This window comes from Sander lucioperca, chromosome 12, assembly GCF_008315115.2.
Source record: "Sander lucioperca isolate FBNREF2018 chromosome 12, SLUC_FBN_1.2, whole genome shotgun sequence".
NCBI classification, from domain to species: Eukaryota; Metazoa; Chordata; class Actinopteri; order Perciformes; family Percidae; genus Sander; species Sander lucioperca.
The window spans coordinates 24224292-24237027 of record NC_050184.1 but is presented as its reverse complement, the minus strand read 5'-3'; the positions used below and the strand labels follow the sequence as shown (position 1 = coordinate 24237027).

General features: G+C 40.4%; 1 protein-coding gene across 1 annotated transcript; it reads right to left on the bottom strand.

The window, feature by feature from the left end:
- Window positions 1-218: 218 nt before the first annotated feature.
- Window positions 219-12216, bottom strand: b4galt3 (UDP-Gal:betaGlcNAc beta 1,4- galactosyltransferase, polypeptide 3). Its single transcript, XM_031316697.2, has 9 exons — window positions 11921-12216; window positions 11296-11389; window positions 10723-11198; window positions 7631-7866; window positions 6432-6622; window positions 6191-6313; window positions 5190-5294; window positions 3181-3506; window positions 219-2768 (listed from the first exon to the last, which is right to left on the bottom strand). The coding sequence occupies exons 3-9, from the start codon at window positions 11003-11005 to the stop codon at window positions 2602-2604; spliced, it is 1431 nt and encodes a 476-aa protein (XP_031172557.1). The 5' UTR covers window positions 11006-11198; window positions 11296-11389; window positions 11921-12216; the 3' UTR covers window positions 219-2601.
- Between the last annotated feature and the right edge of the window lie 520 nt (window positions 12217-12736).

Below are 12736 nucleotides of genomic sequence, written 5' to 3'. Positions count from 1 at the left end.
CTAATCTATCAGATAGCACCTGATCTCTGCTATGTTAAAGCTGTAGCAGCATTAATCAGAAAATACTAAAGCCTGTATTCATTAAGAGGCCTCGAGTGTTGTGGGAGGATAAGTGCATCACTGTAAGTATTTAAGTGTATTTATAGTACAGTGTGTATATAAGTATGTGGAGCTCCACATTTATGTCATTGCATAAAAAAGATGTGGGAAGAGACACATTTTTTTGATTATGTGTTTTTATTGGCATACATATTTGCTTTCTGTCACAACACTGTCCATTATAGTTTACTGCTTCTGTTGCCCTTTTTGATGACCTTGCTCTCTACGCTAAGCACACGCACACGCACACACACACACACACACACACACACACACACACACACACACACACACACACACACACACACACACACATAATCTGTCATCTACAAGACAAGGTCAGTAAATAAGGCAACCTAAGATAACGACAGGTATGATCACATAATGCAAATACCATGTAATGTACTAATTACATCTCATTTGCCACGAATACATAAACATCCCATCTTTCGGCAATCACAGAATGAACTCATGATTAAATGAACTCTTTAAAATACAAAAAATGTTGCCATGAAGTCCCAATCCTGTCTACTGAATTTGCATTCAACTACACAGTATATATTTCCAACACTAATGCGAAAACATCCTTTATAAAAACTAGCCTATTTAATAAATATAGAACAATCTCCAGGTAAGCACACAGTATGTTAATTAATCTGCTGAGATTACATAACGTCCTTAAAAGCTTTCAGTGTGTCACTGCTTCATGTCATACAGGCATTGTCCGCGGCAATATGATATATGGAGGATATATTATCTATTGATATGCAACTAAACTACTATATAAAGCTAAGAAATTGGGCTTTATTATCTCTCAATGTACTCTGTCAAGACAACCGGTTTGTACAGCACTCTTTGTTTAAAACAGGTAATATTGTATCATAAATAAACAGATTCCTTCAATAAAACTATATCCATTCATTAACACTACCAGCCACCATGTAAGTTCCGTAAACCAGTCAAATTTAGAAAGTTGCTTTACACCTTTAAGCTAGAAGGATCGATCATGTGATACTACGCAAACGAGAAACCCTGCACACAGTGCAATGCAAAGATTTGATTGGCTGAAAGCTGTGAATGGCCAACATTAATGATTAACATTCTTGTCACAACACTGCAGTTTCATTCAGTCCTTGGTTCCTCATGGCTGGAGCTATGCCACACTGTGCCACTTGATGGTGCTCACATATAACCCAGCAGTATTCCTTCTGTCTTTCAGGAATATGGGCATATTTCATGAGGCACGATGTTAACACAAGAAATGTGGAGCCATAATATAAAAGAATAATAATCTGCTCTATAATGAAGAAGCTAACACTAAATACGCACTTTAGAAGTCTGTGCATTGAGCTCTATCAGTGACTCAATAAATAAATAAATGAATTAATTAAATACATTCAAATTAGCAGAAGTAATACACTACTTGTGAGAATGATAAAACTTCACACCAGAACATTAGTGTTACAATATGTCTTTTTTTTTCAAGCTGATTAATCATACAGTTAACCATTCCCCTAGTCAAATAGCAGCAAGAAATCCTACGAGTGATCAGATTCAAGTCCATGTCCAAAAAACTAACTAAGCTCTCCTGATAAACTCCCCAACTCAAAATAATACATTCCAAATGGTTATGAAAAAACGGAATGTCTGAGAGATGTAAAGTAGATGATAATTGATCTGTCAACATAAATGACGAACACGATTTGTCAGCCCTCAGAATAAAATTATTTATCTTCCTTGTCTCCTTTCCTTCAAGATACAAAAGCTTCACTCTAGCGAATAAAGACAGACAAGTGGCAGACACTCATTTATAGCTTTTAGATGCACCATGGTCTTTTATAATATACCGAGACCCTCTGTGAAGGTGTCAGGCCTTCTAGGTAAAAGCTGACCTACATCTATACACAGTGCTTTATCGTTACTATGACCGTTTTTATTATTAAAATACAATCTGAAACTGGTAAATGTGTAGTCATGTGCCTACAATATTGTCTGCAAATTTGCTTTTTTCCCATACCTGACTAATCTAAAAGAAAAATAATAAAATGACAGATAATATCAGAAGCATAGGTCTATCCATGTATCAAGAGTATAGTCAAACTAGACAACAACTATCATGCCAAGTCTATGTTTATCTGACAGGTGTAAAGATAGTCATGATAATATTTCCTCATTTTGTTATGTGGTTGGACACAGAGTTATCGTCCCATATGATTTGATTGTCTACGAACTAAATGTCAGAGAGAGAGAGAGAGAGAGAGGCACCAGACTGTATTGAAGGGAGAGTAAAACAAATTAATAAACAAATAAAGAAGTCTCTCCATATAAATATAAACTCTAGAATTGTCTGATAACTATGGAATTGGTCAGCGCTTGATCAATGCACACAAATATAAAACGGCAGTCCTTGAACAAATCATTTGTCAGGATCTAGGATCAGCTTTTGCCTCACTGCTTTCTAACATTTACCTGCGAGGAGTAAAATTAACCCCAGGTCAGCGTCTAAAAGCAACTATACCAGTCTATAAAATGCGCATATAAGAGAGAAGGCACAGAAACACAAACCCACCGTGTAGTGGGGCGGACTGACAGCAGCAGTTTTTTGGGAGCAAACTGGATGAAGCTGCAGGTCTGCTGGCAGCAAATGGGTTGCTTACGACTTGCAATGTCTGGAAAAGAGCAGAGATTTATATAGTAGCTGTCTTATTTTCATTTAGTTTGTTTTGGACCTCTACGTGGATACAACTGAGTTGTTCACCGTTATTCTCTTGGCTCCAAATAACTCGTGTCAGTCCCACGGGCCAGAGTCACATTCAGTGGATGATAAACCATGAGGTGACTCAGTCGTGTTCCTGAATACACGCCTGTAGACAAAAGAGGCTTCTTCATTTGATTTATTGCATAACTATCCCTAACCTGCACTGAGCACAGAAATCTGGTGTACTTCATGTCCCACAACAGAACAGATCTAAACTGCTTTCCTCCATATTGTCTTTCAGATCCAAATGAAGGGTGGAAGCCACTTTATGCTACAGATGTGATGCAGTCTTTTATTATACACCTCATCCTATTTCACCACACCTGTCTTCTCCTGTGTTGTTTGATTTGCTGCCTTTGACTGGGCAGGTTCACCAGCCGGCTTGGCCACAGTCATATTTGCCACTTTGCTCTCTTGCCTCTTCTCCTGTTTGGCTGTGCCCCCGGTCTTGCCGGTGCTACGTTGGTTGACAGGGGTTGTTGTTTTTACAGGGGAGGGTACTTTCCCCTGGGGCAGACGGGGGTCTTCCCCAATGTCGACTGTGAGGTTGGTGTAGAGAGGCTCCAGCTCTCTGGAAAGGAGCTCGTAGGTCAGAGAGTTGAGGCCGTCAGAGCGCCAGTTGAGTCTGGTCCTTTTCAGAAGGTCAAATCTAGAAAAACATACATAATATCACAGGTTTTTTTATCTCCCTCTCTTTGTGTGTGTGTGTGTGTGTGTGTGTGTGTGTGTGTGTGTGTGTGTGTGTGTGTGTGTGTGTGTGTGTGCCTGTCCTCTGCAGATACTATATATCCTGAACTCTTGCACATCCCTCAACATTTTTACACATCCTGCACTAAACATTACAGTCTTTCTTTTCTTAAAGGAACACACCGACTTATTGGGACTTATTCACCGTATCCCCCAGAGTTAGATAAGTCTATACATACTCTTCTCATCTCCGTGCGTGTCGTAACTCTGTCTGATGCACCCACTGCTAGTCTAGTTTAGCACAGATCCTGGAGGTAACTGGCTCCATCTAGCCTACTGCTCCCAATAAGTGACAAAATAACGCCAACATTTTCCTATTTACATGTTGTGATTTGTATAGTCACAGCGTGTACAAATAACAAGGTCACATGAGACACAGCCATCTTGTAACCGTATACATACTGGGAACTATTCTCAGAAAGGCCCGTGGTGAGGAGCAGAGAGTTCGCCCTAAACTAGGCTAGCAGTGGGTGCGTCAGACAGAGTTACGACACGCACGGAGATGAGAAGGGTATGTATAGACTTATCTAACTCTGGGGGATACGGTGAATAAGACAAAGTCCCAATAAGTCGGCGTGTTCCTTTAATGTTAAACAGTTATATTGTACATATTTGTTTCTGGATTTATTGTTTATTTCCTATTAATATGTTTAATATGTTTATGTATGCACCATCCACCAAGGTAGATTACTTGTAAGGTTTACTTACTTGGCAAAAAATCCTTTTCTGATTCTGGGAAATCTTTTCATTTTCTTTCTTGCATAGAATTAGATTAGAAGTTTAAAGCCACTCTCATGTCTGTGTGCTAAATAGAAGTTACAGCCAGGAAATAGTTAGCTTAGCTTAGCATAAAGACTGGAGGCAAAGGTACACAGCTGGCCTGGCCTAAGGTTAAAAAAAAAAAAAATGGTTTTGTACGGATTAAACAAAAGAGATATAACGTGTTAATTAGTGAGGTGCTGGTAGGCAGATTTTCTTACTTTCGGACAGAGCCAGGCTAGCTGTTTCCCTCTGTTTCCCACTTATCCATAAAGGTAATAAACTGGTTCTGACATCAAGGAACAATGTTTGTTTTTATTATGTTAGAGAAATATTCATACAATACATGTGAATATTACTTGTGGCACTACAGCTGATTTGAGGGAGCTAGTTTTTATAATCAAGAAAATCTTTCTGAAGCATTATGGGCAAGACATTTTTTTTTTTTTTTTTTTTTAAATCTACAAAACAAACAAGCACACGTGGCAATAGAAATTGTTGGCACAACAGGGCAAGCGAAAGGAAAATGCCAACCCCACACAAAACAAAATGTCAACAAAAAAAAATTAAACAACCATTATTGTAAAAACTCAAAATGTGAAAGGATGGACACTGGACAGGTTGGGACAAAAAGGGGAAGACAGTATGATTCTCACGCCTGTCTCCCATTATGGGGATCAAGCCAGGACCAATATAAGTGCAAAAAGTGTATTTGAAATTATTGTTTCATAGTTCATAAACAACCCAATCACCGGCAAAATTAAACCAAAGAAGAAAATATCCCTACATAATTTTTGTGTGTGTCTGCGAGTGTGTCCATCTGTACCTGCGTGGGTTTTGTTCATTGCCTCTGTCTCCTTTATGCTTGATCATTTTGTAATGACCAATGGCCACTGGAGGGCGCATGATCTTCATGCCAGACAGACGAACTCTGGATAACAGGAACAGCAGATTCTCATTCACAGGCATAGAACTGGAATAATATTACATCAACAAAGCGTGGCACTTTACTATCCATACTATTTTCTATCACTCAAAGCAATACTCAACCTAAGTACATCTAGTCTCTAAGGATACATTTAAAAGCAGAAAAAAAGGAAAACAAACATAGAATTGTGGGTGGGTATGAGAGTAACATACTTTCGTGGTCTATTGGCGTTGGAAAACACCGTGGTTCCCTTTTTCCATCTCTGGTGCTTGTGTGCCGCCCCAGTTATCTAAGTCAATCAAAACATGGTGTAACTAATGTTTTGAATGGGCAGTACATGATATATTTTAAGTTTAACATCATGCACAAAAGGTTCCAAAAACTAAGGGAGAAATATTCTTGTAGTTTAGCTTTATGTAATAATTAATGCAAGCTTGTTTTATTTTCTGGTTCTCATAACAGATTAGCAAATGGTAGAAGAGCCAGAGAGTGGAGAGAGGGGACCGCAGCATAGAAATGAGATGAAAACTGCCTGAAAACTCTCAAGCATGCAGCCCAGCCCAAATCTGCGAGCTAGTCCATGCATACATACTCACTGAGCCCACTCCAAGAGACACACAGCAAAGCCACAGCAGTGGGAAGGGATGTGAAGATGAAAGATGATGTTAGGACACATAAAATAAAAGTCAAAGAAAAGGAAAACATGTGGCACAGAAACTGTAAACATAAGAAAAAAAGCAATGAGTAGTGCAAAAGATAACAAAGTGGAGGGGCTGAAATGGCTGTGCATGTAGTTCTGATGCTGAACACCGGTGCACACACCGTGTCAACATGCATAGTTTACAGTTCACTCTTTCATGCAAGATGTGGACCTCTGCCCCATTCACTCGCTTCCTCACCTGGCAGCAATGTCATCATCCTCTCCGCCCCAGCCCCAGTACTGGTTAGGGAAGCCATTCATCTTCATGTACTGGTCTGGGGTCACTGCAGAAACCCCACCAAAATACTGTGGGTACGGCAGCCTGGGAGGGTCACATCGCCAATGTACAATCTTGAAAATAATGTTTCAGCACAATACATTTATATAGAAGTCCATCCACGCACGCATGCATGCACGCAACACACACATTGTGCTTCTACCTGTATTTGAACTTGTCCATGGCCACGGACAGGTGTGTGGGGAACTGTTTGTGGCAGGTGTAAGTGTTATGGTCATTCTCGGGCAGCAGGTCAACATCGTGCAGGAAGATGCAGCTCCAGTCTTCATCTCTGAGTGCCTCCCGCACCCCAACATTCAGCAACTTGGCTCGGTTAAAAGTACTGTTCCCCCACTGAAATCAGAAACAGATGAGGAGAACAGATGAATGTTTTAAGCCAAAAACAAATATAGCAGAGAGAGCACAATGTGTGAGTATAATCTCACACTATGTTGCTATTGTTACAGTTCAGCTAAATTGTAGCCCAGGTTTTGAGACACCTGTCTCAGAGACTCCCTGTTTCTTAAATAGAAAGTAGCTCCAGTGAAAACTGTTGACATTTTTTTCCAGTGAATTATACAGAGTAACCAGGACACCACAGACATAGCACATATCTGGAAAGATATTGTGCTGTTCATTTTTCTAAACTGTGTGCACGTCAAAACAAATATCATTTACATCCATTGTATTGGGGCAGATGTGTGAATCTCAGAGACATATATCTGAAAAAACTAAACCAAAACTATGTTCATGGATATGTGAGATAAGTAAGAAGATGTTTGGGTATGTTTTATTTGTGTGAACTGACCTTTTAAATCATATGTTTGCATCGCTTGATTCATATATTTGTAATAAACCAATTTAACACAGGTAATATACTGGTTATACTGTACACCAGCATTACACTGGGATTACATCTATAATACAATAATACATTACATCAGTAATATGCCAGTATTACACAGTGGTAAACCACATCAGAGCAACACAAATATTACACTAGTGGTACCCCATATTACGACATATATAATATAATATATATAATATAATAATATACTGATATTACACCAGTATTATGTAATAATACATAATACATCAGTAATATACCACAGTGTTATTGTTACACCGGTAACACTAATATTACATAATGCTACTATTATGTCAGAAATATTTACACATATAACACATCAGCCTTGACCCAGTATGATACTAATAATGTACTGACCAGATTACAACAGCACAGCAGTGTGCATTTTCTCATTGAGAGAGACAGTGCAAGCTATTTATTAACATACTGATAGTAACAGTAGTAACGCACACGCACACGCACGCGCACACGCACACGCACACACATAGCCTGACCTGCTGTACTATATAGATGCTGTAGTGGATCTGCTGTCTTTGCAGGAAGGGGTGGAGGTGGTAGAGGAGGGCACGGAGGTGGGTCTGCCGGTTCCGGTATGGTACCACTATGGCCGTGTGGTGGCGGGGCTCACAGTCTGGAGGTCGGTAGCGTCCACCTGGCGACACTAACGGGTTCCTCTGTCTGATCTCCTCCATAGACAGAGGAGAGGAAAGATGGACAGACACAGGCCCGACTGGAGGAAAGGAAAGGAAAAAAGTGTAAAAGCAAGGGTGTATGTTTTGTTTCAACATTGGGGGAGACACATTATAACCAGGGGTCTGGGGGTCCCAGACACATTTTAAGCATCAAACACTTCATTTCCTGCCTTCTGGTGAATTTGTTTGCAACAATTTATGGTGCAAAGGTCTTTATTTATGTAAAAAGGAAATTATTTTTTTCTAGGGCTATCAAACGATTAATTTCTTTAATCGCGATTAAGCGCTGAATTTCTGTAGTTAATCACGATTAATCGCATATTTTATCACATGATTAAAATTCTATTATTTTGCATTTCAGAACAGTTTTTAAGTACATATTAACAATCGAAAGCAATTTTTACCAGAAATAAATGCAAAGAAAGTTACTTTATGAACTTGATTTTAAGATTTGTAATTATTTTTTTACTGTAAACAAAAGAAAAATGTGTGAAAAATCTGTCATTATTGCACAATTCCTCCAAGTACCTAACTAAAAAACTAAAAATCCATATCCTTACTAGAGTCAATATAGTGTTTAGTAACTCCTAAATAGGGCTGTCAGCGTTAACGCGTTAATCGCGATGTGATTAAGGGCCGACGCGATGCGTTTAATTTTTTTTAATCGCATGCCGGCATTTATTAATTTATTTTACACTTCACTCGGCCTTGCGTCGTGCCTAACAGGCTACTATTTTGACCCTTTGCAGCACCGTTACTTATCATCAAGATGCCACGCATGATGGAGAAAGACAGCAGCAATGAAATCCTGAATGGCGCTTTTTATTTTCCAAAACTCCCGGACGGATCGTAGACAAGTCGAAAGCCATATGCACATTGTGTAAAGCCGAATTAAAATGTCACCGAAGCATGTCAAGCTTGAGCTACCACCTACGGAGCTAAGCATAGTAGTACAGTTAACGTGATACTACCCGCTAGCATGCTACCCACTCAGGCAAAGCACTATTTTGGAGAGTGCTACTTGCCGACCTGTGGATGAAACCAAATCCCAAAAAGTTACTACAGCTCTTGCGAAACAGGTGGCAACTAACTGCAGACCTGTCAGCATCGTAGAGGACTCAGGTCTTAAAGAAGTACTATGGTTGGCATGTTCTGACCTGTCTCGTTGCCGTCGAGGGGGACAGTAGTTTTCACGGACACACAGCCTGTATGACACGGAGAAAGACGCCCAACTGGAACAGCTGCAAGGTGCTGCAAACACTGTCTCATTAACCGGTGATCACTGAACGTCAGTGAGTAATCAACATTATTTAGGAGTTACTAAACACTATATTGACTCTAGTAAGGATAGGGATTTTTAGTTTTTTAGTTAGATACTTGGAGGAATTGTGCAATAATGACAGATTCACACATTTTTCTTTTGTTTACAGTAAATAAATAATAACAAATACAAATCTTAAAGTAAAGTTCATAAAGTAACTTTCTTTGCATTCATTTGATTCCCAATCAAGATACACTGGTAAAAATTGCTTTCGATTGTTAAAATGTACTTAAAAACTGTTCTGAAATGCAAAAGAATTTTAATCATGTGATAAAATATGCGATTAACTATAGAAATTCAGCGATTAATCGCGATTAAAAAAAATTAATCGTTTGACAGCCCTACTCCTAAATAATGTTGATTACTCACTGACGTCCAGTGATCACCGGTTAATGAGACAGTGTTTGCAGCACCTTGCAGCTGTTCCAGTTGGGCGTCTTTCTCCGTGTCATACAGGCTGTGTGTCCGTGAAAACTACTGTCCCCCTCGACGGCAACGAGACAGGTCAGAACATGCCAACCGTAGTACGTCTTTAAGACCCGAGTCCTCTACGATGCTGACAGGTCTGCAGTTAGTTGCCACCCGTTTCGCAAGAGCTGTAGTAATTTTTTGGTCGGCAAGTAGCACTCTCCAAAATACTGCTTTGCCTGAGTGGGTAGCATGCTAGCGGGTAGCATCACGTTAACTGTACTACTATGCTTAGCTCCGTAGGTGGTAGCTCAAGCTTGACGTGCTTCGGTGATATTTTAATTCGGCTTTACACAATGTGCATATAGCTTTCGACTTGTCTACGATCCGTCCGGGAGTTTTGGAAAATAAAAAGCTCCATTCAGGATTTCATTGCTGCTGTCTTTCTCTATCATGCCTGCAGCCTGCAGCAGGAGGATGTGTTACGAGGAAGTGGCAGCTTGATGATAAGTAACGGTGCTGCAAAGGGTCAAAATAGTAGCCTGTTAGGCACGACACAAAGCCGAGTGAAGTGTAAAATAAATTAATAAATGCTGGCATGCGATTAATGCGATTAAAAAAAATGAATCGCATCGCGTCGGCCCTTAATCGCATTGCGATTAACACGTTAACGCTGACAGCCCTATTTTTTTCCTGTAGCCAATTATACAAAACTGTCTGCATATTCAAAACATCAATCGTGTTTCAGGATGTTTTTTTTAGGAATCATGTATATCTCAACAACAAATCTGTTAGAGAATGAAACCTTGTTAAAACCAGAAGTTAAGTTCTACATAAAAGACATGAAAACACAAGAAATCACATCTTTGTTTTTTCATGCTCCTGTAGATACACTTCTTGTTTTCTGTATATGTTTTAAGCCCCCTGAACGGTTATTTTTACCTCTTTTAGTGAGTGGGTTGTCTTTCATATTTTTTGAGGGGGACAAATCTACGTCTTCTAAATATTGGGGGGACATATCCCCTGCATTCCCCCCAAATCTACACCTATGGTTAAAAGTGATACTGATTGCTTAGAATACCATACAATTGTTCACTGTGCATGTTTTCTGTGTATTCATTTATTAAATATAACAGCACACATTTAACCCCTCTCACTCTCTCACCCAGCAGTGGGGAAGGGATCTGGCAGTCTCTCAGTGGTGGTCCTGTGGCAGGGGGTCCAGTGCCAGAGTTGCGAGGCGGGGGAGGCGGTACTCCCAGATGACTGAGGTTGGTATAGACGTCGTGAGGTCGAGAGTAATCAAACTCCGGCTCTGTGGTGTGCACCAGGACAGACACCAGGCCTCTGAAGCCCCCAAGGGAGAAATAGAGAACAAAGGCAAACTGGAAGCCCACCAGCAAGGCTAGTGTGCACGGGGAGTCCAGAGAGCGTCCGTAGCACGCCATAATAAAGTAAGATTGTAGATGTACAGTGAAATTCAAACCTGGGGTGAATAGATGCAGAAGGAGAGGAGGGGAAGGAGGCAGCGCTGAGTGCAGGCTCAGGCGTGCTGGAGGGGAGTGTCTATCTGTAGGAATGGGTAATAGTGGTGGTGAAGCTCAGTCAACACTGCCATCACCTCCTGACCACAGACAGGCACTGAAAAGGAAGAAGAAAAATATTGTTGGTTTATTACATATATTGCTTATTATTATTATTATTATTATTTCATAACATCATCATAGATGTAAGGTACCTGCTTTTGCGAGTGTCTAATTAAAACCTGTCCTGGGCCAGGAAGGGCTCACTCCACCTCTCTCCTCCTCGTCCTCCTTTCATCATCAAGCTTTCTGTAATAAAAAGAGTGAGTAACAATGCAGGAGCAGATTGGTCTCTGTACTACTGTCTACTGTAAGCTATATATAAGCAGGGGAATGACAAGCAGCTACAAACAAATGTCATGTTTGCTTCTTTATTTAGAATGGCTTATTTTCAGCTGTGACATTTTCCATGGGGCTTATATGGAAGAGACGCTGATGCCTGCAGATCAAATTAATCCAACATCACAGTTCCCTGTTTGTCCAAATAATTACACGCTGTATAGAACAGCCTTGTGGCCTCATCATTGGAGCTGATGTTGAATTGTTCGTAGACAGGAAACAATCATCCATTGCCATTTAAAAAAATAAATCACAGCAGAGCAGAAACAGCGCCAATCAACATCTATCGTCAGGCCTATACAAGCTTGTTACAATATTTACGTGACTAAATAAGAGAATGTGTCATTTATTCGGCCGGATCACTGGCTACCCGTCGGCCACAAAAATTCCCTGATTTTTATTATAGGCTGCACACAATCTCTACAGCACCAGCCGACTCACCAGCACATCCCTGCGACGTTTCCAATTCAGCCCCCGGCTTCCTCTGACAATCGACGGGCCGCTGCCACCGAACAGACGCGATGGACCAAAAGATAGCGTTTTTTTCCTCTGATGATGGTCGCACTTCCTCCTCTTCCCAATCTCTCATTCGAGGCGAAATATGTCCGTAGCTGCTTAGAGAGCACTGCAAACGCTTTCACACGCAAGAGCATCGCCGCATTTCCGTCCAGTGTCAACACAGGCAAGTGCGCGCCTCTGCCTCATCGAAACACGGCTGGATCACTGTCAGATGGGCTGGGGCGCACCGCGCTGACGCGCTGAGCGGCATATTTAAAAATCTAATTATGATTTCGATTGGTAAATGCCTAAATATTTGACCATATAAAATGAATGCTGGTTATAAATCAGCGGAAGTTGGTTCTGCCACCTATAGCTACGCTACAGCAAAACGTGTTTTCGTTCAAGAGACAAAGATATAGGCTATAGGCTAAATAAAGATCTAAGGGTAACACTTTACTTGAAGGTATCTACATAAGAGTGACATGACACTGTCATGACACATGAACCCTAACCCTAACCCTAACTTGTCATAAGAAAAACCGAATGACAGAAGCGTTATGTCATAAACGTTTATGACTTGTTTATAATGTTTATGACACGTTCGTGACAGTGTCATGTCACTCTTATGTAGATACCTTCAAGTAAACCGATCTAAGAATGATTTGAACCCTAACTTACAAACATCACCAAACCTGCTTAAAAAGTGTAATTGTGGAGTTAATAATATAGAGCATCAGTTTAATCATAATGTTCATC